At 56.9% G+C, this 25124-nt stretch overlaps 6 protein-coding genes across 6 annotated transcripts; 3 read left to right on the top strand and 3 right to left on the bottom strand.

The window, feature by feature from the left end:
* Positions 1 to 3949: 3949 nt before the first annotated feature.
* On the top strand, positions 3950 to 5952 carry B0I36DRAFT_376698 (major facilitator superfamily domain-containing protein; the record flags this gene model as incomplete). The annotated part of the gene is made up of 6 exons (XM_046160485.1): positions 3950 to 3985; positions 4038 to 4085; positions 4153 to 4363; positions 4467 to 4846; positions 4930 to 5400; positions 5512 to 5952. The coding sequence occupies 6 exons, from the start codon at positions 3950 to 3952 to the stop codon at positions 5950 to 5952; spliced, it is 1587 nt and encodes a 528-aa protein (XP_046008472.1).
* A 926-nt stretch (positions 5953 to 6878) lies between these two features.
* On the bottom strand, positions 6879 to 8218 carry B0I36DRAFT_434491 (uncharacterized protein; the record flags this gene model as incomplete). The annotated part of the gene is made up of 4 exons (XM_046162710.1): positions 7944 to 8218; positions 7256 to 7842; positions 7170 to 7182; positions 6879 to 7016 (listed from the first exon to the last, which is right to left on the bottom strand). Exons 1-4 carry the CDS (start codon positions 8085 to 8087, stop codon positions 6879 to 6881), a joined length of 882 nt encoding a protein of 293 aa, XP_046008471.1. The 5' UTR covers positions 8088 to 8218.
* Positions 8219 to 13308: 5090 nt separating this feature from the next.
* Positions 13309 to 14254, bottom strand: B0I36DRAFT_251283 (carbohydrate esterase family 1 protein; the record flags this gene model as incomplete). The annotated part of the gene is made up of 2 exons (XM_046150601.1): positions 13309 to 14028; positions 14093 to 14254. The coding sequence occupies 2 exons, from the start codon at positions 14252 to 14254 to the stop codon at positions 13309 to 13311; spliced, it is 882 nt and encodes a 293-aa protein (XP_046008470.1).
* Positions 14255 to 16554: 2300 nt separating this feature from the next.
* Positions 16555 to 20317, top strand: B0I36DRAFT_353106 (uncharacterized protein; the record flags this gene model as incomplete). Its single annotated transcript, XM_046157180.1, has 3 exons — positions 16555 to 17618; positions 18159 to 19005; positions 19058 to 20317. 3 exons carry the CDS (start codon positions 16555 to 16557, stop codon positions 20315 to 20317), a joined length of 3171 nt encoding a protein of 1056 aa, XP_046008469.1.
* A 986-nt stretch (positions 20318 to 21303) lies between these two features.
* On the top strand, positions 21304 to 23232 carry B0I36DRAFT_387337 (uncharacterized protein; the record flags this gene model as incomplete). The annotated part of the gene is made up of 1 exon (XM_046161165.1): positions 21304 to 23232. The coding sequence occupies one exon, from the start codon at positions 21304 to 21306 to the stop codon at positions 23038 to 23040; it is 1737 nt and encodes a 578-aa protein (XP_046008468.1). The 3' UTR covers positions 23041 to 23232.
* A 568-nt stretch (positions 23233 to 23800) lies between these two features.
* B0I36DRAFT_250557 (uncharacterized protein) lies at positions 23801 to 25102 on the bottom strand (the record flags this gene model as incomplete). The annotated part of the gene is made up of 2 exons (XM_046150552.1): positions 23801 to 24754; positions 24818 to 25102. 2 exons carry the CDS (start codon positions 25100 to 25102, stop codon positions 23801 to 23803), a joined length of 1239 nt encoding a protein of 412 aa, XP_046008467.1.
* Positions 25103 to 25124: the final 22 nt, after the last annotated feature.

The raw sequence follows: 25124 nt of genomic DNA, 5'->3' as shown, positions 1-25124 counted from the left end.
CTTGGGCGTTCGCTGATCGGTACTTGTTAGCAGAGGACAGAAACGACGAGATACCAGATGGCTTGACAGTACCATTGAATACTCTGGCGAGACTTGGATATGGATCAGATAGAGGTATCTGGCCGAGAGTGAGAGATCTGAGAACCTACGGGAGGCGGGCAATTTTATACGTAGCACACGAAGTGAATGATTGTCGTTTGCGCCTGTTTGATGCCCACGAAAGTTCATGTCATCATTGCCAAGCAACACAATTGCCTACCGGTTTGTGCAATAAGCTGCGATTTCATATTGTGCCAACGTCTTTATCCCCTTCGCTGGCGTCAGTGCTAGCGAGATGACGCCAGCGACCGAAATATTGGCTGACGCCAAATGTTATTGCAGGTTGGGTACCTATATTCCCACGTAGTCAGACCTGTTTCAACAGAGCCTGCGCTTGCCGAACCTTGAAACAATCATTTTTGAGCCACCGTACGTCGCACCAGGCATCTGAATAGGCACATCACGTCGAATGGTAACGCCGCAGAGAGCTGTAAGCCGGGAGCCGAATATTAGCAAGCTGTTTCTCGTCATGGGCCTGGCTTCACGATCCGTCCGATTGGGCAGCCGTACAAGATGTCACTCCTTCCAAAGCTGGCTGCAGCATCGCGGTAGTCTATGGTCAGTCATTTAGCTCCAGGCCCGGGCGAACTCACCCTGGCAGTTCATGGCTGGAACGATAGGGCACCAAACAGTGTCGGCGGCTGCTCCCGGCCCGCATGGGTACCAGCTTGGACCAGTGTCATTGGGCGTGAATGCATGGTTATTGACTAGAGATGGCGGGTATCAGAGGTCCAGATCTGTAGCCTTTTCTGCACAGCCTCCCGCCGGACAAGGCGGGCATGATAGAGATGGCGTCAGAGAGGATAGCAATGGTGATGGTGTGGATCTGCGCGCTGGGATTGATGACGACAGAAGCAATGAGCAGAAACTCCATGTCAGCATGGCTTTCGGAGCAGGTAAACGTACCCGGGAGGAGACTCGGTCAATGTGTTCGGACAGTGCCAATGTTTTCGTTGACGGTGAGAGAGCCCGTGTGAGTTTGGAGAGCACCGGTTGGTTGGACATCTGTTCAAAGGTGCACATGCTGTCATTCTAGGCCACGTTGCCGGCTCCTAAACTTAAGATAGAAGGATTAATGCAGTTCATAGCAAAGCTGATCGACATACCAGTTAACTTGGAAAGCCCTAGATCGTGCCATATGATTCATAACGTCCCAAGATATTGCAAACAGTTGCTAACTAACGCAGAGCGTGGCCTCGCGTCATGTAGGTAGTTTTCGTCTGGCCACAGTGCGTCACGCGTGCAACATTTCATCTGCGATGCTCCCACAAGCAATGGCAGGATAGAGTCTGCTGAATCCGCAGTAAGAAACCGAGAATGGATTAAGCATGGCTAAGGTCTCCGGAAGGGTGGTTAGCCGTGATACAAACCTCCAAGATAGGCCAAGTGCTCTTCCACAGTGGCTGGCCAGAGCATGATTTACCCAGACCAGGCACCCTCCTCGCCCAGGTACACGGTTAGTTACCATCCTGCATGCACAGATCGGCGGGAGCCGGTTCTAGGCCTGCAATAAGCAGCTCGAACTAGCCTCAGTGCAGGACCACAAATTCGGAATCCTACTAGATGCATCACGAGATCGCCTGTCTGGGCCCAGGGCTAAATCCCCGTCTCGTGGTAGCGTGTCTGCATGACAGACAAAGAGTGAGCTTAATGTGTTTACGAAACGCATGAACATCGCCGCTGCTGTGTTGTCCATGGGCAATGGTTCCGTCTGTACATGAGCAGCAACCCCTGAAAGCGACAGCCTACCCATAATTCTTGACAGCGCCTCGCTGCACGCAAGCACATGGATGACAACACGCATCGGAGATCTGAAGAAATACAGACCGTTCCCAATATCACATATCCTCCTCCGCTTCCTTCCCGCATGGTTCTGTGTGTGCGCGCGCTTGTGTTGCGGGCTCTTGTTGCTCCCAGCGGAGGTCTTGGTCCAGAAGCCAGCAGTCTGGATCGGCCTTTTCACATCTCCCCTGCCTCCACTCCTCAGATACCTATTCTAGCAACTAGCCAGAGTTGTGCCACTAAACCCGGGAGAAACGCGGTGCGTCAAGTCATCCGACATGCCTGCAGCGCCCACGCAACAAACCTTGGGCGGCTGGATACTTCTAGATCAAGCAACGCGCCGATCTGAGCATACGTACCTTTGTCCCTCTGTCGATTGAGATCCGGACTCCGTGCCGAGGCATCAGTGTGATGGGGGCAGCCTCATTGGCTGTCGTCGCCTTTCCCCCTCCTTTCCATGGTCCGACGGACGATAACGCTGAAGCTTGTTGTGCGCGCTACCCCGCGTTCCCGTGCTTGTTTGGCTTTCAAGAGACGCCACCTCTGCGGGACTACTCAAACGAGACAGCGACGGCCACCACTGGCTGTCTTCCCACGCGGTGATGTGTGAATCTGACACGATGAACCGCAACATGCTCTTTAGGGGATGAAATCAGTAGCACATTCCACGTTTCTGCGCCATTGATGCCGCACCGCAACCTTCCGCGCTGGCATCGCCAAGTCCACTTTGTTAGGTGGGGAAGTCCCAACCAGACCAAATACCCCGGAAAAGCCAAGACTTTGCAAGCCTTGAATTGACCCCATGGGGAATGCGTGGCCAAGCCTCGCGGGGCGGCCGGCAGATGGATCCCGAAGACCAGCGGGGAAAAGGGCTGAAATCTCGCTGGGGGTGTCGTGAAAGCTTGGTTTGTTGGTGGTTTCGGCAGCTGGCAGTTCCGGGAATTGCTGCTGTGCGTGTCTTAATTGGCGTGGGCTTGCCTGAAGGAGTCCCGGGACCGTGGAAGGCGTCGGAGGAAGACAATTCGCTGTCGACGTCTTTGACAACGAGCTCAACTCGCGCGCTTGCACATGTTCAGCGAAGCAGTCGTTCAGCGGACGAGGCTCCTGGGCTGACCGGTGCAGGCTTCATTCCAGCTCGCGAGTCGTGCGAGCCGTAAGGAGGAGCAGACGCATGGCCGTGCGGAAACATCGATGGCTAGCGTACTCCAACGAGTCGGACCGTATGCGGGGTTTTGGGAGACAGCCACGCGTGCCCCAGCCTATCCCCTGGTTGGAGGCGTCTTGCGAGGGGTGGCCTATTGCTCCAACCCCCGGAGACTAGCGGGTGGTGCTGCAGTGGCGCTGCGGTGGACTGCCCGCCCAGGGAGGTATGTCGCCGGGGAAAGGGGCTGAGATTTCTCGTGGTGATGGCACGTTGACCGTCATGAGTCGGGAAGGTCTTGTCAGTGAGGCAGGCGCAATTGCTCCGCAGCCGCGTAGTCCATTCCAGGCAGTCGGGACGGCTCTGCCACGAGGCACCTTAGAGTTCATCTCATCTTGGGTCTCGACGAGCCACTCTCGTTTGGCCTGGACCGTGCTAGGCCTGCCGTCTACCCCGGGAGATCGTCGTGTTTGACTCCAACTGGGTCCACTGCTACCTTTAGATATAGATATCTCCGCGATTGCCCCTCGTCCTTGTCTCTTCATCTTGCATTCCGCATGCTGGCTGAGTACTTGGCACACCCAGTTTCTCACCCTTCCCTGACGGAAACCCAGCACGCAGGTTGGCACGCGAACAGCAAACTGATAACAACATGTCAGCTACACACAACGGCGTGGCCGTGCCCGAGAAGGTGGAGGCTGAGCAGGTCGAGAGGGTCGCGACCAGTGGCGGCTCGACCAACGGCAAGACGGCCAGCGATGGCGGTATGTCAGGGGTTCCTTGTGGCTGCTTGATCTTTTCCGCATCGATCGAGAGCTAACATTGTATGCTGTCAAACAGAGGATGGATATGGTGGAGAAGAGCTACCTGTTCGTCACACTGCTAGCCCTAGCACTGAGGAGCGCGATACTGATCTGCGTTTCCCAGATGACCCACAAGAGGCGCATGGCTCTGGTCGCACAAGTGAGCTTTGATCATGTTGAGACAAGATCCGGGCAGTTACTGACGTGCACAGGCCTTCCTCTGGACCGGCTCCCAGATTCCCGTCTACCTCTTTGGCGCTGTAAGCACGCAAAACCGCGATTCATCCATCGGCCTTTCAACAAGCTGACTCTGGCCAATGATGACAGGTCCCACCGTACATCTACAGAGACATAGGAGGCGTTGACCACTGGACGTGGTTCGTCCTGGCCAACCTACTCTCGCTCGCAGCTATCTGCCCTTTCGTCGGATCCTTGTCGGATCTCTTCGGTCGGCGGTACGTGGCTCTTGCGGGAGCTGCGCTAATCGTGATTGGAATGATTATTTGCTCGCTTGCTCCTCACATGGATGCCTTCATCGGTAGGAAGTTCCCCTTCACCTTCTCCTGACACCAATTTCCACTCCCCTTTCTTGCAAACATTCTCTATTTTTATTTTTTCTTCTGCTGACGAACACAATGCAGCTGGCATGAGTATCGCCGGTGTCGGCGCCGGTATTGAAGAATTGACCGCTCTGGCCGCGACGGCTGAGCTTGCGCCAACTTCACAGCGTGGCAAATACGTCGCCGTCCTCATCTTCACCATCCTGCCGTTCTGCCCTTCGGTCCTGTGGGGCCAGCTGATTGCGTATCACTCGTCGTGGCGGTACATTGGTTTGCTTTGTGCGCTGTGGGCGTTTATTGGGCTCGTACTTACTGCGATCTTCTACTTCCCGCCACCACGTGTGAACTCGGAGGGTCTAACCCGGCGTGACGTTCTCAAGCGCATCGACTATGTCGGCGGGTTTCTTTCCATCACCGGCATGATGCTGTTCATGGTGGGCCTGCAATATGGTGGATACCAGGTGAGCTTTGGTCCTTTCCCGGATCTGGTGTGAGTGTCTCGTCAACTGACTTTTTTTCTTTTTTTTTCTTTCCTCCAACGCAGTATCCCTGGACATCCCGCTTCGTACTCGCTCCGCTCATCATTGGCTTCTTGACAATCGTCGCGTTTGTCGTTTGGGAGGCTAAATTCGCCGCATACCCCATGTTTCCGCGCGGTATGAACCAGGCACCACGCACACTCATCCTCACACTCGTCATCACCTTCATTTCCGGTGCCAACTTCTTTTCTATTCTTATGTTTTGGCCGACCCAGGCGTACAATTCGTACGGCCACGACCCCATTGGCGTCGGTTTGCGCGGTTTGCCCGTCGGGTTGAGCATCTTGACCGGGGCGTGCGTGGTTCTGTGGCTGCTGTCCGTTTTCCGCGGCCACAACAAGCTTCTTATGATTATTTCCTCGGTGCTCATGACTGCGGGATGTGGTGCCCTTGCCGTGGCCTGCGTGGATAACCTTTACCAACTTTGGGGTATCTTGGTCGTTGCCGGGTTGGGCATTGGTGGCATCGTCGTACCGGTGAGTTTCTTTCTTTCCCCTTTCTTCTTTTTTTCCCCTGTTGTGAAAATCGATATGTGCTGTATTCTAAATGTCATCTGGAACCTGGAAAAGCATACTGACGCTTCATAGGCTTCCATAATGACGACTATAATCACCCCTCCACAATTTATTGGCACCGTCGCAGCGCTCACCCTTAGCATCCGTGTCATCGGTGGAAGCATCGGTTACACGACTTACTACAACGTCTTCCTGTCAAAATTTATTGGTGCGGCGACCACAAATATTGGCGGCGTCATGTATCAAGCTGGGCTCACCGACCCGACCCTGATCGGCGAGGTCATACAGCTCACGGGCGCCAGCCTGCTCGACGAGATTGGACAGCTGCCTGGTATTGCAGGGAATGAGGCGCTGCACCAGACCATCATCTATGCTGGACAAGTCGCTTTCGCAGAGGCGTACAAGTATGTCTACTTGGTTAGTATCGCATTTGGCTCGGTGTCCATCATCGCGGCGCTGTTCCTGGGAGACATTGGTAATTACATGGACGACAAGGTCGCTGTTATTATGTAAATAGGCAAGCCTCTGTCAGTCGTTCAGCTGCTGCTTCTCGTGCTCAGTTGGGTGGAAGTTGCGAGCTTGCAAAGTTGGTCAACTGGGGTGCGGCGTCAGTCCGGCCCCGCACTTGGCAACTCGAGTACTGAAGCAGAAGCTTCGTCGAATACACGCAGATTCCTTTTCATAATGACCTGCCTTCTCCAAGTTGCATGTTGATCACGGTTGTTACCTCCGCTTCCCTCCAACCGTCCGCGCGAGCGAAGGCCAGAGTTAATCCGCGGGCGCTCATGGGATTCACCTTAGCCAGAGCAATTCCTCGCCCATATAAGACTTATTGCTGCAAGAGATGTCCCAGTGATTCTTTATGGATTGTACGAGAAAGCCAAGTATCAAAAGTCCTGCCGAGGCTCAACGTTCTGACGCCAGACCCTCACAATTCGGCTCGACCGCTCGACAATTATTTTACGGGGCAAGACAACCAGTACGGATACAATATCTCTGAATCTCAAAGATTGTCGGCATCACTGAACAGAGTACGCCGCTTGTCCCTCCCACGTCCTCACAGAAGTCTGCGAGCCGCATGTCTGCCCGACAGAACTCTACAAGTCCTTGCAATCCGCAGTGACTGTGCGTCGCTAACGCCAGTGCCCACACGAGGAGCACGCACAATGAGCAGAGGACTTGGCAAAAGATCCTCCGGACGCTCAGCCACTTGCATGCAATCGACCGGGCCGGGTGGCTGTGGCAGCTTGACCACGATGACTGCAGACCGTCCAACTGACCGCGCAGATATGCTTTGGCATGAGCATCACTACAAGCTGTTATGGCTTCCCAGGGGAGACAGCAGGGCAATGTTGTACCACGCAGATATGATGCCCTCATTTGTCGACTCAAGTAATGAGAGAAGTGGCGACCAAGATCTGTGAGAGAGGACGCATCCTTCAGCACAAAATTGGGCATTGACTCGCCAACACGGACGAGCACTTGCGAGCCAGGTCCTCGGTCAAGTTGTCTTGGTCCTGTCTCACGCCTCTCCAGTGGGTTGGCGAGACACGGTTGTTCGATGGAGTGCGGAAGGGCTGACAATGCACACACAAGAGTCATAGTCATAAAATTGGCAAGTCATTCATGACAAGGTGCAGACAATCTCTTTGTTCACCATCCATTGCGACGCATGATCACGCTGGGGGAATTGATGAAGTGCATTTTCCTTGTTCACCTTGAGTACCTACCATTGATGGCTGACTAATACAGAAACCCTCTCTGGGTCCACTTGCCCACGTGCGACCAACGGCGTCAAAGCCCTCCACGGACTTACAAGTCCTCGTCGTCGCTTGGCCAGCCGAGTAGGGTGTAAACTGGTCTCTCCCCCATCAGGACAGTCTGCGACTCGTCAGTCGTCGCGGCCGAGGCCTTGGACTCATCGCCGGCCATTGTGACCGTGCTGACAGAAGACTGCGAGGCCATGTTGTCAAGCTGCGTGTCGTCGAGCTGCGTGTTGTCGAGCCCGTCGGTGACGCTGTCGCTGTCGCTGTCATCGTTGCCCGAACCTTCGAGGTGTGCAGCATTCTCCTCTTCTGGGAGGAACCAACCCTCCGCCTCGCAGTAGCGCTCGACCATGTCGCTGCGCATCTTGGCGAGTTCCTCCTCGGACATAGGGCCGCGGGCCTCGTCCTCTGCGATGGAGCGAGCCAGGTGTTCCTGTGTCAGGGCCAAGACCCGTCTGGCACGATCGAGGGCTGCCGTGATGTACTCTCTGTGGGGTCCCTCGGCAGCAGTGATCTTCTCGACCTTCTCGTAGAGCTCTAGGCCACGCTCGGCAAGCTCGACCTTGTCGCAAGGGTACTCTGGTCCCTGGGCGAGGATGAGGCAGGCACCGGCTTCGCGGAGCGGGGGCACCAGTGGCTCAAGAAGCAGTCAGCGGGAGATCTCGTAGGCCTGCGACGCGTGATGAGTGAATGTTAGTAAACGGCCATGTCTCGGACGGGCTGCCAGAAGAACGAGACCTTGTCGTTGTCACCGTCACAGTGCGCACGCCGGGCTTGGTCGTAGTAGAAGTGGAACGCAGCGTTGAGGTTGCTGATGTCTGGGCCTTTGACACCGTCGGGTAGCGAGTTCTTGTCGTCGCGAGCTGGAGATTGCTGAGACATGATTGCTGTGGTGCTGGATGTGCCCCGAATGTGCTCAGGACACGCTGACGGGCTGTGCTGTTGGATGTGTTGTTGGATCTGCTGCAGTGGTAGGCGAAGGAAGGTGTGACTTGGACGGCGAGCGCCGCCGTCGCCTTGATTGACCTTGTGAAGGCTTGTGAGGTTATGCCTAGTGCGTGTCGAGTTGATGCCTGGCCGGCTGAAGCCCGGTAGGCATCTGCCAGTTTGTGCCCGAGGCAACAACCCACCACACGGCCTGACGCAAGCGCACAAGTTCCAATTCTTCCCTCCTGGACTCTTCCCCCGCCAGAATGAAGAACACATGAAGCCAACTCGTACGTTGACGGCCTGCCACTCGCCGCGTCTCTATGGCGTCAGCCGGCGAAGGCTTACGTTCCAACGCGGTGACGCGTTTACTAAAATCGATTACTCAAGACGCCCTCTTCTTTTACTAGACTTCACTACGGCCTCACGAAACTGGGATCCTCACTGTCACGCCCCAGTCTTTCAACGAACTACTGCCACTAGAATATGGCTCTACCACCTTACCAGTATAGCAGCCTCGCGATTACGCGGGCAGCTACGCGACAGAGCAGTAGTCACAACACCTTTCTGGCGACTCGATAAGCGTCGGCTCCGGTCCTCGCCGGCTCTGACGACAGCCTCGAGGCACCAATTCAGAACAAGTCAAGGGTACGGAAGCCAACTAAACGCGCCAAGACGACCACAGGTCCCATCACGAAGGGATCTGTCAGGATCAAACCGCAAGCGACGGCCAAGAAGGCAGGCAGCACGGCGATGGCACAATCAAACCGACCCAGCAGAGCTCCAACAAGGTCGCTACCATTGTGGACGCTGAACCGACCGATCCTCTCCACGCTCCGTTAGAGGTTATAATCGACAACAAGGAGCGCGTGCGGAGATTGAAAGCAGAATTGAATGCGCGCGATTTTGATCAGCGTGTCACATACACTCCTCCCAGCGTCGATGCCACCACTCGGATGACAGCCATGGCCAAAGCCCAGCAAAACTTCACTCGGGACACTACTCCCTTGCCACGCAGCCTTCAACCACCCATGCGCCACTGGAAAACGAGAACCGAAGTCTGGCACGGCAAATATTACAGCCTCTAGGCGATTCTCGCCGTACCTCTCAAGAGAGACGAGAGAGAACGACTGCTCGGGATGCACCCCGAAGAATGGGCATTGCCAGCGCAGATTCAACGTGTTGCAGACGACATGATCACCTTCTTCAACCAGTGACGCGGCCCTCTATCATCAATTGCCGGCCAGAGCAACCCATTCCAGGCCCGGCACTAGTGTTGTGGTCAAACTGTTTCTCGATGACGCGCTGGCCCGCCATGGAGCAACGCAAAGCATGACGAAATTTCAGATCAACGGCGATTCAAGACCCAATTCAAAGAATTGGCCACACATTGGCTACGAACTCCGCTTCATGGATGCTGCTGGCAAACAACAGATCGCCAAAATGAAAATCTCGATCACTGCGATGCGGGCCATCACTCCAGACATTCTGGACAACCACCACCGACAACTCCCCTCGACTCTCCGCTTCCGCAAGGTTTCAGACAGGCAAGGCCGGTTCACCCTGTCGTCAGCTCACGTCAAGTACAAGGATGCGAATGGCGTCCGCATCCTTGACTCTGGCCTACCTCATGCTCTGAGGGTTAAAGGGCCGCTTAGGCCATTGTTGGAGAAGGCAGTCGTACTCGGACGCCTCGCTAGTACACAGACATTGTGGTGGGGGAATGTCCAAGCTGCTCCTACGAGCGCGGTGGAACCAAACCATCCAAGGTCTTACTGATACGCATCGTCGTATCTCCCAACACCGGCACTTAGCGCTACATAGTAGTCGAAGGTCCCCCAAATATCGCATACTTAATCGATATACTTACTTTACCTATGTGCCACAACCGATATACGGGTGGACATGGGCTACTTTAACAAGGTGATTCGGAGCCCGAATCATGCACGCGTCAACCACGCCATAGTTGCCGCCAGCAACAACTTCACTGGGGACGGCTGGCCGGAGCATACCGCGATGGCAGTGACAGTAGAGCGCCAGAAGAGTTAACCGCGACATTGTGGAGGGTCTGCCGATCTAAAGCTGGGCAACCGTGTTTCTGTACTGCAGGACCCGACCCAACCCGCTGTATGATCCTTTTCATCATCTGCGGCCGGTGCGGAAACGACAAGCTCTGCGGCATGTTCCAGCTGGTCATGTTTGGGTGTCTAATCTGCCCAAAGTGTGTACACTTGGAGTCAAGTCAGTCTAGTCCTGCACTTGCGCAGCTTCGTCTGAGCCTGACTACCTCGCAAGCATTCGAGAGGACAGGCTGAGACTCGAAGCCAACTGGGGTTCGCATAGAGTGGTCGCGGCCCGCAAGAAGAGCCGGGCACAAGTTGCGAAGCTGGTTCACCTGCGACCTCAATGCGACGACAACGTGGTCGACCGCGTACCAGGAAGATCTCGCGTGTGCTGGTTTGAAGGGGAGTCGCGTGGGTTGGGTGACAACGTCTACCGATCGCAGATTCCGAGCACTGATGCCGCCCAACCACTCCTCTCTGGCGCGGAGATCTCGGGCCACGCATGCCAAGCATTGATGCTCTCGCAACATCGTCGCGACCACGATTTCCACCAACAAGGCGAAACAAGTACACCTTCCGGCTGTCTTACAGCACACCGGAGGCTTCTCTCACAGACGACAGACCCTGTTCGGTTTGATCGATGCAGATCTTAATGGCGAGCAGTACTTAGTCTCACTGTCAAGGACGAAGTCAAAAGAGCTGATTACCTAGGATCTCCACTAAGCCTGAAGGGCGGAACTGCGAGTACTTTGGTGAAGATTTGATGGAAGTGGTTGGTGAGAAAGGCCAGTGGAGTGTACTGAATGTATTTCGAAGTCACCTTACTTCGAGAAGGAGGCTGTTCATCTTCGAATGAACAGAGATTTCAAGGTCTTGGAGTTATTGGGGTCCATGCTGCGTATCAAGGGTTGCGACAACACGAGAAGAAAAGAGTCATTTTCACCTGTAAAAAGATGCTTCTTCGATAACGTAATCCACGGGTGAGCGGGTCACACGGGTGAACGGGTCACTTTACTGCGATTTAATTGAGGTTCACTTCCTTCTCCTTTTTCTCCACCTCCAATCATGGGACGACAATCAATTGAAAGTGATTTGGTTCTAGCGTTAAATGCGCTCCAATCCGACCCAAAATTAAGCGTACGAAAGGCTGCGCAGATCTATAATGTATCTCGTACGACACTCCAGCAACGATACCACGGCCGAGCTGCGAAACACGACACCCGACCACCCTGCCAGAAATTAACCTCATACGAAGAGGAGAGTATCGTACGATACGTACTCGACCTAGATTCGCGTTCATTTCCACCGCGGTTAAGTGGTGTTCGAGAAATGGCGGATCGACTCCTCCGCGTACGCGACGCGCCACGCGTTGGAACGAACTGGGCCTCAACCTTCGTACGACGACGACCTGAGCTCCGTACGCGTTTTAATCGAAGAATCGATTACCAGAGGGTCCTTTGCGAGGATCCGGACGCGTATCGCGCGTGGTTTGAGCTCGTACGAAACATAATCGCGAAATACGGGATCCACGATGACGATATCTATAACTTCGACGAAACGGGCTTCGCGATGGGCAAGATCTCCGCCGAAACTGTCGTTACGACCTCCGATCGACGCGGGAGGCCAAGAGCCGTACAACAAGGCAATCAGGAATGGGTTACAGTAATCCAGGGTATCGCGTCGTACGGCTATTCAATCCCGCCATACATTATCTTCGCCGGGAAGGTCCACCTCGACTCCTGGACCGCGAATAGCCCTCTACCGGCCGACTGGGTAATCGCGCTTTCAGAAAACGGTTGGACGACGAACGAGAGAGGCCTAGAATGGGTAAAACACTTTGATTTCCATACAAAGAGTCGTACGAAGGGTACCCACCGCCTCCTTATCCTCGACGGCCACGAGAGCCACCATTCCGTCGATTTCGAGCTCTACTGCAAGGAACAGAATATTATCACGCTCTGTATGCCTGCTCATTCGTCGCATAAGCTCCAGCCTCTCGATGTTGGGTGTTTTGGACCTCTGAAACGGGCGTACGGTAAAGAAATCGAAGGTCTAATGCGGGCGCACGTAACCCACGTTTCAAAGGAGGACTTCCTCCCAGCCTTTTATAAGGCGTACGACGCTGCAATGACCAAATCAAACATCCAGGCAGGCTTTAGAGCGACAGGCCTAGTACCGTACGACCCGAATTATGTGATTTCGCAGCTAGATATGAAGTTTCATACGCCGACACCACCTGGTTCCTCTGCTGGACTACCACCCCCATGGGTTTCAAAGACGCCGAACAACCCAATTGAGACCGAATCGCAGACGAAGTATATTAAAAATCGCATCATACGACACCAGAATAGCTCACCGTCGTCCATTGTTGAGAGCCTACGGCAGCTGGAAAAAGGAGTTATAATGATGGTACACGAGCAGGACCTTATACGCCAAGAGCTCGCCGAACTTCGAGATGCAAATGACCGCCTTAGCCGCCGTCGTCGTACGAAAAGAAAGCAGCTACAGAAAGGAGGGTCCCTCACGATTGATCAGGCAAAGGATTTGAAGGCTCAAATCGATGTGACGCAGCAGTTAATAGCGGAAACGAGTCAGAATAGTGGTCGTACGAGGAGGCCCGAAACGCGCGCGCGACGATGTGGCGTCTGCGGCGAGCCCGGTCATAATGCTCGTACGTGTCAGAAAGTTGTATCTGCCTCTGAAGAAGAGGATTCTGAATAGTTTGAATTGATTTAAGGCGTTGTGGTTAAATTGTCTTATATATTGTCGTACGAGTTACTGGAAGGTGACCCGTTCACCCGTGTGACCCGCTTACCCGTGGATTACGTTATGTGAAACTACGGACAGTCTCAAAAGCACACAACTCTTGCATATACACAAACCGCAAATATGTACTCGAAATAGCTTGGTCCACATGTCCCGCACCTATCGTCCACTCTCCCAGATCTTCCCCCTCACATCGGTCCGTTCAACATCCTGCTTTCTATTTTGAAAATGGGCTTGAGCAATTGATTAATTGAAGGAGAAAACTTATGTGGTGCTTTCACGACATGTATCGGTACAAGTGATGTCTCGGATGACTAAGCCGACATGACCTTGAACTTCAGCATTCCTTACTTGCCATATGAGAAACAGTTGCTGGTGCATTTCAAATCGAAGAAGGCTATGATATTGCCTTCCTGTGTCGGGATGCCGTGGGTGCCGCCGGCGAGGCTGTAGGCCTCGAACTTTGAGCCGTAAACGGTCTTTGTCCAGCCGTTGCCGGGGTTGTTGGCGATGGTCTGGGTCGGGGTGGCGGACACGCCAAACACGCCGGTCCACTCCTTGATGGCCTCGCCAAAGTTTGCATAGTTGAGCGTCTCGTCGTTGGTGCCGTGGTAGATGCTCATCTTGGGCCGCCAGCCGCTGTAGCCGGGGAAGCCGTTGCGCACAATCTGCGCCCACTCGGCCTGCGTGTGGCGCAGGTTGCCCTGGGAGCACTGCGACACCCACGCGGCGTAGTTGTTGGAGCCCGCGGCGAAGCAGCCGTAGGGGACGCCGGCGGCGGCGGCGCCCGCGGCAAAGACGTCCGGGTACGCGCCGATGAGGACGTTGGTCATCATGGCGCCCGAGCTGTTGCCCGTCGCGAACACGCGGGCCGCGTCGGCCCCGTAGCGCTGGATCGTCCACTTGACCATGGACACGATGCCCAGCGAGTCGCCGCCGCCGTTGTGCGTCAGGGTCTGCGTCGACGAGACGTCCCAGCACCGCCCGCTGTTGGGGCTGTCCGGGTAGATGACTATGAAGCCGTACTGGTCGGCGAGGGACTTGTACTGGGTGCCCGAGAAGAATGCCTGCGGGACACGGCAATGGTCAGTATAATGATCGAGTCCAGCTAGCAGCGCGGGCGTCACGTACCTGTGCGGTGCCGGTGCAGTAGTGCATGGCGACGAGGATCGGGGGCTTGGCCTGGACCCGGTCGGGCTTGTAGATGTAGAAGCCCACATTGCGGGGGTTGGAGCCAAAGTTCTCGGTGATCTTCTGGAGCGAGGCCGCCGAGGCGAGCAGGGGCCAGAGCATCCAGGCCACGAGCGTGGCGGTGGGGAGGTGCATCGTGTCGGGTGTTTGTGAGTTGGTCGGCTGAAGAGAAGGGGAAGCCAATGCTGCTTGGCCGAGACAAGAAAGCTTCTCTGGGGAAACGAGGATGAGGCTGTTGCTTTATACGTCAGGGGTCCGTCCGCCTTGATCTTGACAGCCCGCGGGTGCCCCGATTCGAGCTTGGCTCCGGCACTTCAATATAGGTGAAGCTTGTCTCCGTGCCGATCCCTGTCTTCCGTTGGCCTGGGTAATCTGGATCTCCTGTGGACATTCTGCTTTGTTTTTCCGCCATAACTCGGAGCATCCAGGTCCGCATGTCTCGATGGGACACGGCCATGGATGATCAGTCTCCACGCGGCGCAGGGGTCCTGGCTAATTGAAACAAGAAACAACAGCCCCGGTGGAGACTCTCAGATCCACCTATCGCTGTGGTCGAAGGCGAGGACGTCATGCGTCTTGTGCCTTGCCCCTGACTAATGTCTGAGCTTGTTGTCGGATGCGGCTGCAGCCCGCCCGCATCTGGGGTAATTGGACGGCCATGCAACAAATGCTGTTGGCAACTGTGGGAAAATGCCGAGCCTGTTCTTAGCGCAAGTTGCTCGCCCTGCATGGATGTACACGATGTTTTGACACCGCGGGGAATGGCGGAGCCTGGCCATTCGTCCGAAGCACTGGACTTACTGGCGGAAAATATCACTGCGTAAGGTTGCACTATTGTGGAGGCAGGCGAACAGATGTGCAGGGCCGGTGCGTTCTGCGCATACATGTCCACATCCGTGATCTGCCTCTCTTTGCATTCATATTGGTGCGCGAGACACCAATGATGTCAAAGCTTGGGACCGCCTGGAAGCGGTCAGCATCATGCGCAGAATGTCGAGGAGGAGAGAATCCGAGAAGAATACGGATTGGCAAAACACAGATAGATCCATGTGTGTTGCAGGCAGTCCAAGCAATGTTTTCAAGAGGAGCTTGACATGGACGCATTTTGCTACCCCTTTGATCAATGCTCGCAACCTGGGAAGACTGGGAGCGGGCAGGCCGTAGCGGTAGAAAATCTGATTTAAAAGGCAGTGCAATGAAGATATTAGCGCCAGCTCCAAGGACCTGGTCAAGCCTTTTTGCCATCCACCAGACCAATAGGCATGGCGTTCACAATATGGGCGGCTGATTGGGACAGGCAAGCACCAGCGGCGTCTGCCCCCGTCCTCAGCAGCTGCCTCTGATACCTGCGCGAGCCTTGACCCAGAAGAGACTGATCTTTGCCAGTTCAATGGCATCAGAGATCTCTACTCATCCGTGCAAAATCGGTTCTCCTCATGCACTAAGCAGTGGTTAGTACTGTCGCTGCTGGGCATCAACTTACACAGGCGAGGGTGCAGAGCATCCCTGCGTCAACTTGAACAGAATGTGCCGCCTTGCAAGAGACCGATAGCGAACCACTTTTTCCTGCACAAATCACATCTGCATTTCGGTGACTTTATTTAATGACGTTGATACTACCAATTCTGTCCTGGGAAGATAAAAATGAAGCACAGCAGGTATTCAATCTTGATTCTGAGAGGCCGTCCCTCTTTTGATGTTGTAATCACGCTTGGCGCCACAAAGACTTAGGCAGCCGGCGAATAGAGTTTCGCCGTTGTCAAACTAGTCACAAATGTTGCTCGTAGCAGCCCGTTCGCGGATGGCCAATGATTCGGACGAGAACCCACCATAGGGATCGTCTGGCATGAGCAGTGTACCCAGGTGAGAAGAAGATATCAGGGCCTCATGATGAAGGGCGAGATGATGGTGCACGAGGTGGCTTCCTCCAAGGCCAGATACGGATGAGCTTGGGTTTGGCAGAAATATTCAGCACCTGCGAAACGGACAGGACATTGTTCGAGCGCAAGTTTGTTGCAGTGAGCACACGAAGCCTGCTTGTTTGAGGGCAGACGACAAGGCAAGAGCGGGTGTGTAGCAGGCTTTCATGACTTGCTCCGCACGCGAGTGGTGCAGCAGCACCACTGAAACGTTGAGAAGGCTGCATGAGTCCTCGTTTCTGCGGCTGGTCATTTAGTCTGGAGCTGGAAATCTGGGGTGCCGTGGTTTTGGTTGTCTGAAACGGAACACTTTCTATTTTGGGGTCAGTTCTAAAAGAGCCTGGCACCGCAGGGGGTTGTGACGACGCGTATGAGTCATCACGATACGAGACGTGCCTCGTCCCCTCCAGCCGACAGCGAGGGTAAATGAACGACCTCTCCATTTCACGAATGCACAATAGTGTTGTTCCTATCAGTCAAGCAATGGCGAAAAAGAAAGGGCCTCGCAGTCGCGGTGGACGAGCGTCACCAAAGACTAGCCAGCGCAGTGTCACCACCACCGTCACGCCATCACCGGCATTCTCTGCGGCCTTTTCCATCCCCGAGGTGTTCGAGTCCATCCTGCTCCAGCTCGACCAGGGCACCCTCCTCACCTCCGCCCAGAGGGTCTGCAGGGCCTGGCACCGCTTCATCACCACGTCGCCCCAGCTGCAAAGACACCTGTTCCTGCTGCCTGCCGCGCAGACCAAGCAACATGCGCAACCGAATCCGCTGCTGGAGCACCTGCTCGGCCCGCTCCTGTTCGCAGAGCCGCACATCATCACCGACCCGCCGGGCCCTTCCGGCCCGTACGCGGTCATCCAGCGGCACGCACCCCCGGACATCCTCTCCCTGAAGCTGCCCATGGCCGACATGCGCTCCCAGCGGCGGCATCACGAGGCCTTCCTCCGCGCCGGCGCGAGCTGGCGGCGCATGCTTCCCAGCCAGCCCCCGCCCACAGAGGTGCTGCACTTCATCCACCTGACGCCGTACCTGGACAATGACCACCTGTCAGCCGTCATGGGACGGCTGGGTCCAGGTACTCGGGTTGTGCGGCAGTACACGATAGACAGGGCGCGGTGGGGGCGTCATTTCCACCATCGACTCGTGTTCGGGGGCGAAGAGGCAGACGGGTGTCTGAGGATGGGGTTGCTGTACGACATGATGTACTATCTTCTCTGGGGCAGCGACATCCCACAGGGATGCATCAACACCGGGTCTGCGGGCCTCTTGAGCGACAAGGCATTGCGGATCATGCAGGGGTCTTCGCTGGTCGGAGAGCAGCAGCAACATCATATCGTACATCACAACAGCAGTTCCGCCACACAAACAGCCGGCCATCCTGTCCGAAAGCAGCAACAACCACCGCAATGCCAGCCGCCCACCATCACGCGCTGGGCCATCTTCAGCTCGCTGGACTGCGGCCGCTGGACCCCCGGCTTTGTGCCCGAGCGCGAGCAGGCCGCGGCCATGCACCGGTCGTCCAGCATCTCGGCGAACCCGCAAGAGTGGGAGCGGCAGCTGCAAGCGCGGCGCACGCGGCAGCGGCGCAGCTGCGAGTGGGTGTTCCGGTGCGAGGCGTACGACGAGGAGCGCGCGCGGCGGTCGTTGCGGCTGCAGAGCCCACGGGACGAGCTGTGAGGGCTTTGGGTCTTTACTAGACGGGGGGGGAAAGGGATTTATTCGCGAGTCGAGCAGGGAAGGAGTTCATTTGCTAGCCAGGTTGGGGCAGCAGCACGACGAGGTGGATTTGTTGGCACAGGGAGTGGCCAGCTCTCAGGCTGTCAACGTCAGCGGGTTCCAGGGCGTGCTGCGATTGGCGAGCTGAAAGATAAAACCCGTCCGTTCCGTTAGGCCTTCGCGAGCCGATGTCACGGGTCGGGAAAGGACCCTTGCGTCTCGTCCACAGCGCGGAGACGAGAGCGGTCCTTGCATGGCTCGTCTCGCTCTCGCCCCTGTGGCCCTGGCAACGACGGCAGTTTCCATGCTTGGCAGCTGCATTTCGCCTTGCCAGGCAGACTGGCAGCACTTTTACATTTGTCCGTCAGCACAACCCCTCGCTTACAGGGTCTTTGGACCCTGGACAGGGGAAGCCTTGGCCCCTTGACCAGGTATCTGTCCCACTACCAGCTCACATTGCGGGGCAGGTCGGCCGGTTCCGTGCTCGCCGAGACTCGATATAAACATATCCAACCCTCGACAACGGCCTTTAACACTGGTAGCATCATCCAATCCTCGTGGCGAAAGGGAAGAAAGACATCTAGTTGCTCATCCGACCCTGAACTCGAAATCGAACTGCTGGCAGCATTGTCAATACCTGCACCCACCCCGTCTCCCCGTCATGCCTCTGCCACCAGCGCCGTCATCACAACCGGCCCCATTACCGACCAAGTCAACGGTCACCGCGACAGCAAAATTCCATCCGTTCCCACGCCTGCCCTACGAGCTCAGACGGATCATCTACCTCCTGGCCACGCCACAGCGCGTAGTCCACGTGAAGGAGCGCTTCACTGCGGACGCTACGTACGCGGCCACGCGGCAGCACGTGCTCGACCACGCCCCTCGCACCGAGTGGCCTCAGGTTGTGCAACGCTATCGGCAACGGCAACAACGACAAGAGGAAGAGCAGCAGGAGCAGGAGCCGCTACTCCACCCGTCCCTCGCGTACTTCTCCCACATCTGGCAGACACCGGGCAGTGCCGCCTGGTTCCCTCCCGAGGAGCACGGCGGCGACGAGGTCCCTGCCCTGGCGCAGCTGCTGCTGCCGGACCACCCCAACCGGGACCAGGATGCGGCCTGGCATCTGTGGCGCCAGACGCGGCTGCACAGCACCACGCCGGTGCCGGCCCTGCTGCACACGTGTGCCGAGTCGAGGCTGGTGCTGCGCGAGAGCGGGTACGAGCTTGCCTTTGGGACGCGGGCGACCTGTTCCCGGGCGTATACGGAGAGGCTGTGGGACAGGATGATGCTTCCGGGGATGACCGTTGGTGGTGGTCGTGATGACGAAAACGGTGACGATCATGATGCAGGTGATGATGCTGATATGAATAAAAGCAATGGCAACAACAGCAACAATGCCGACATCGACGAGCGGCTCCTCCGCCAGAGCGAGCACGGCGGCATGACGTGGTTCAACTTTGCCCGGGACGTGCTGTACATCGGCCACAACGGGTCCGACTTTGCCCCCGAGCAGCGCGACTACCCGCGGCTACTCCTCCACAGCCAGCCCTGGGACGTGTCCGTCTTCCTGCCGCACGACCTCGCCCGCGTGACCCGCCTCGCCCTGCCTGGGGCCAGCTCCATGGCCGGCTCTACCTGGTTCGCACACGTGCCGCACGCCTACATGGGCCTCGTCGACCACCTGCGGCTGTTCCCCCGCCTCAAGGAGCTGCTGCTCGCCGAGTGGGCGCTGCTGGGGGGCCATCTCGATGATGATGGTGATGATGTTCATGTTGTTGTAGACGCCGAGACCGGGGCCGGGCTACCCGACGGCCCTTCTCCGCAGCAGGTCCACCGTGACCGCATCGCCCGGGCGAGCGAGACGTGGTTCTACCTCCCCATGCGCGACATCGACGCCTTCTCGCCCCGCGTGTACAAGATGGAGGACGGGCAGCAGGCCACCGCGGTGGCGGCAATGGCGCTGCAGATGCACTCCGTGCTCAAGAGCCAACACCCCTGGGTCCCGCGCCGAGGAGGTGCCGGCAGCAGCGCCGCAGGAAGACTGCCAGATGAAGAAGAAGAAGAAGAAGCAGAGGAGGAGGAAGCCCACTCCTTTCTTGCCCAGCAGACCCGGCTGTGGACCGCTGATCTGGCCACTCTTGCAGGACAACCGCCCCTCGGCGGCGGGCTCGGTGGCCTGCCGCGCCTGCCCGCCATGAAGACGATGCTGAGGATTACGCTCGCGCACGTCGGCACGGAGGACATGCTTGAGGCGCTGCAGGCTGAGCGCCAGGCTGTGTGGGCGGGCATCGTGGCGAGTGACGACGGCGACGCAGTGTCCGGAGCGCAGGTGCGCCGGGATAGCGTGGATATCTTCTCGGCGCGGCCCATCATGCCGCCCCCGTTTGATCGCCAGATCGGCTGGACTTCGGAAAAGGTGTGCCCGCCCAGGAGGGAGCAGGTGGTGTGGAGTGTGGTGGACAAGGGGATGATGCGGGATGCGGTGGACATTGGGAATCTCGAGTTTTCGCTGGACCCTCAGGTCTGAAGTGCCGAGGGGAAATGCGACTTGTATGGGGGACACAGCATCGTGGTGATGTATGAGCGTAATAGTTTATGCAGAAAATCCAGCGAATTGTTGAGCGACGTGGTTTGATGCTGAGCATGACAACGGGGCCATCTGGGCTGAGCCACAACTGATTGTCTTGCACTATCATCAGTCTACAGTTGTATACTCAAGTAGACTCGGGCATTACTCCGCATGGATGTACTTGATTGACACACATTAAGAAGGCGAACAAAAGCTGCGCACCCCCAAACCATGGCCCAGGCTTTGTCTACTTTGGAGCATGCGAAAGAGACAAATGGCTGTCCCATCGAGCTACAACATTTTCGATCTCGTACCACACGGTCATAAGCTGTGGTGATGGCGCACTGGTTGATACTGTTGCACTCTGAGACACGCATACTTTTGATATATAATGCACACTCTGGCCTGCCGTCCACGAGTGCGAGCACTTGCAAGGCAGGTCAAGGCGGTTGACATTATCCTCCAGTCTTGGCAGCTACTCTCTGGAGGGGTGGTCCTGCGTGGTCCCCGGAGCACCTAAAAATAGCCGCGGCTGCCTATTCCGCGCCATCCTGCTAACGACACTTTGCTATTCCCAATCCAGGTTGTAGCTCCTGATGCTCGGGGCCGTTCGGGCTCCACCCGGGGACCATTCATGGGCACCATTCATGGGGACACTGTAGTTTTGACTCTTGACCCTACCAAATCCCACCCAGAGACGTAACCCGGCCAGCATGGCTTGGCATGTGTCTAATCTCTATTTCCAACAAGGAGTAAATTCACCCGGGCAGGCACAACCCCCGCCATTCATTACAACTGGCAATGCTCAATGTCCCAGCCCAGCCCCTATGCCAGTTCTCAATAGTGTTGGCAAGAACACATCAGAGTACAAAATCACTCAGCAGCTCTTCAGCAGAATACAAAGGTCGAAAGCAAGGAGACTGGGCTCCGCGGCTTGAGCTATCATGACGGACCTGTCGCTGTTCCACTCCTTCCCCAAACTGCCGTTCGAGCTGCGCCGGCAAATCTACCTCCTCGCGACGCCTCAGCGCGTCGTCCACGTTCAGGAGCGCTTCGACCCGTTCCCATCGTACGAGGCTGCCCGCCAGGACTTTCACACGCACTGCGAGGCCCTCTGCACGCAGACGCAGGAAGAACAGCCTCGGCAACCACAGGGGACGGCCGCGAGAAGGTCACTCAGGGCAGACACCTTGCACCCTTCTCTGGCCTACCACGGCGCGACATACCCCTGGAAGGTGCCACGCAAGCCTGGTGAGCCGGAGCCGGTGCCGCTCGAGCGGCTGCAGCGCATGCTCGACCGGGACGGCTGCCCTCCCAAGCTGCTCTGGCAGACACACCGCCGATCGCAGCTGTTCAGCCGGGCGCCCATTCCGGCGTTTCTACACGTCTGCGCGGAGTCGCGTCAGGTGTTGATAGAGAGCGGGTACGAGCTGGCCTTCGGCACAAGGGCAACGTGCTCCGACAAGTACACCGCGGCGCTATGGGCGATTGTGGATAGACTTGACCCAGGGCACTTTATCACAAGTGCAGAGGAAGGCGACGGGCCGACTTGGGCCGAGTACCAGGTGCTCTTCAATGCTCGCGAGCACGGCGGTCTCACCTGGTTCAACTTTGCCGCCGACACGCTGTATGTTGGAGACTGCGAGGACGACTACGTCACGGAGAGAGAATTACCGCTGCTCTACGGGGACCGGGAAATCCCGTGGAACCTGTCCGTTTTCCTCCCCCAGGACCTCACCAGGGCCAGGCGGCTCGCTCTGGGCGACAGCAGCAGGTTCGTCAACCACGCCGGCGAGGCCTGGGCGAAGACCCGCAAGCTGTGCAACCTGCTGAGGCTGTTCCCCTCGCTCGACGAGGTGCTGCTCGCCGAGTGGGCGCTAATGGGAAGCCGCGAGCAGGGCCATGGCCCGTCCATGGACCAGGTCTCGCAGGACCGGCGCTCCCGCGCCAGCGAGCCCTGGTTCTACCTGCCCATGTGCGACGTTGACATCTTCTCGCGCTTGACGCTCAAGTATGACGAGCGTCAGTACGAACACATAGCCCTTGGAAGGGGCGCGTTGGCTTGTCAAACGTCCCTCCGGAAGAAAAGGAGGCCTGCTTTTGCTGCTTCTGTTGCTGCTGCTGCTGCTCCTGCCGCCACGCATACCGCTGGATCCTTCAGCTTTTTTGGCGATAATACCAGTGTAGAGTTGTTGGTATCCCGGATAACAGGACCAGGCAGAGAAGGTCCAACGCTCGCCTCCCCATCTCACCTCGGCGGCATGTGTCTCTGGTACGAGACGGACATAGCAGACGGACTTCAGCGCAACAGCACGCAGGATACGGCCGCCATCATGCCCAGAGCCGGAGGATCCAAAACACCCAAGACGTGCCCGCGGGTTACTCTCGCGCACATAGGCACCGAAGCCATGCTCGAGACGCTTCAGGACGAGCGCGCCGCTGTGTGGGCGGACCCGAACCCCGGGCGGCGGCATGAAAGGAACTCGGAACTGCCGTATGGGTTGCAGAGCCTGACGCCGGGGGCTTGGAACGAGGAGAGAGGATGGACAGCCGAGCTGGTGGAGGCGCCGAGGCGGGAGCAGGTCGTGTTTAGTGTGGTCGAGCGGGGCCTGAAGCGGGACAAGGTCGATGTCAAGACGGTGCCAAAGGTGTTCAAGGCAACGCAATTTCTTGGGGGTTGACCAGAGCCCTGAGGGCCGAGTCAACTTTTATGTTGGACGAATGCTTCGTACTTTATTGGCTGGGGAGCCTTCTCTGTAACTGAGCGACTTCCGACCAACTTGACAAGCAAGGAACTCCATACGTGGTCGTGTCGGCGGATTGATTTAAGAATTTGCAAATTGAGTCACAAAGTATTATATTTGCTTCCAGAATGAGTTAAAAATGAATTCAGAACCGTCCCTAGATGACGAATGGTACAGATAGCAGGCCTGTTCACCATTTCTCATCCGCCAAAGTGCGGCAACTACAGAATCCAACAGTATAATCGAGAAAGGGATAAGGACACAATGCGGAGCTGGATCGTACAGAACAGTTCGTTACAATCACATCCTGCAGCACTCTCACCCAAGCCATCATCCTCCGTCCAGCCGTCCATCAACCACAGCAAACATCCACGAGCTCTGATCGTCCCAGCAGTCGCCGCCGTAAAGGTAGCCAGCCCATCGCCACTTCCATTGAACCCAAGTCACCTATTGTGAAGGAATCACCCGCATATACGTTTCATTGTGTTGCGAACTAAATCAGATCAAGGGCATGTCAACCTTGTGGATACCTGGACTCGCGCTGACACAGCGGGCGTGATGGTAGCCGTGGGGAAGATCAGGTAGGGGCTGGGGTTGGCTGGAATTCGCGCTGCCTGTGACGCTTGGTCCCCTCTCCTCTATGTCCCGCTGTCCTACAAATTCTGCAGCTAAAATCAGCCTGCTTAGTGTAAAATAATCACTCCGCGTCCAGCGGACAAGCAGGCGCATTGTCGTCGACCTGGATCCCGCCCCTCTTCTTCCACCCAGAGTCTGGGTATGGCAGCTTCCACCCGCCGTCGTCCTCGGGCGTCGCCAGCCACAGCCTCATCAGATGGCGTCTCGGCCTCTCCCTGCCCGTCTCGGGGTCCACGGTGCCAGGCTCGTAGTCCTTGTATGCCGTCCGGGCGTGCAGGACGTGCGAGTTGGCAAGCAGCTGGATGTCCCCCGGATCGAGGACCATGTGCAGACTGTTGGCCAGGCACGTCTCCTCGAGGGTCTTGATGGCGTGCAGCTGCGCCTCGCTGAGCGGGGGGATCTGCGCGTCCGGGCCCGAGTTGAAGCGAGACAGCGAGGTGACGTTGTTCGGGTCGAAGCGCAGGTACACCCGCCGGTTTCCTCCGTCGGCCAGCTCGTCGTTTTCCAGGTAGAACACGCACCCGCGGTACCACTGCCCCTCGCCTTTGCTCACCTCGCCCTTGCGGTCAAAGAACCACTTGTCCTCGGTCAGCGTCCTCGCCACGTCCGGATGATCCCGCCGGAGGATGTTCCACACGTGGTGGGTGCTGATGATGTCCGACTCGCCGCCCTCCATCGCCTTGGCGATGCACAGCAGGCCGACGAGGTCCGTCGCGTCCGTGTGGAAGAACTGCCGCGCGTTGGTACGGTAGATGCGCACCCGGTCCGTCTTGGTCGGGTCCTCGCCCAGGTCCTTGACGTGGCCGAGCACGTGGCCCCGCGAGTTCTGGGACACTGGGTACCCGAGGTGGGCGCCCAGGCCCATGTAGGCTGTCGCGGACTTGTGCAGGGTCCAGTGCGGGTGTGTGGTGTGCACGGGGAGGTTCTTGAAGAGGAAGAAGCCGGGGCCGTTGATGAGAGTCTTGTAGCGGAGGGTGCCGAGGAAGGGGCCGAGGGTAGGGAGGGCGAAGTGTTCCTGTTTCAGAGGTGAGATTGTGATGAAGGATACCATAGTGTGTGCAATGAACCTGGTTCATACCTTTGTGATTGCTGTCAGCGGTACACCAGACTCAATGAAGCGGTCCGTAGCTTGTTCAATCTCGCGAATCTCATCATCGGTGAACGAATGCGTCCATTTCTCCGGGTTGTTGCGATACTCGTCCGCCTGCCAGACCGTGGGGCCGGTGATCTCCTCGGGATAGGCCTCGAAAGGGTGTACTCGTTCTGGCACTGGCGCATGCTGGCCAGATGTCTTGTAGCCGTCGGGGAAGATGCTCTTGTCGGCGGCCCCGTCACCAGAAGAGGTTATGGTGGTGGTTGCCATGGCGTAGATTCGAGATGACGAG

Source organism: Microdochium trichocladiopsis (genome assembly GCF_020744255.1).
Source record: "Microdochium trichocladiopsis strain MPI-CAGE-CH-0230 chromosome Unknown B0I36scaffold_9, whole genome shotgun sequence".
In the NCBI taxonomy this organism is placed as follows: domain Eukaryota; kingdom Fungi; phylum Ascomycota; class Sordariomycetes; order Xylariales; family Microdochiaceae; genus Microdochium; species Microdochium trichocladiopsis.
Note: the sequence above shows the minus strand (reverse complement) of the source record. Positions and strands in the feature narration are given on the sequence as shown.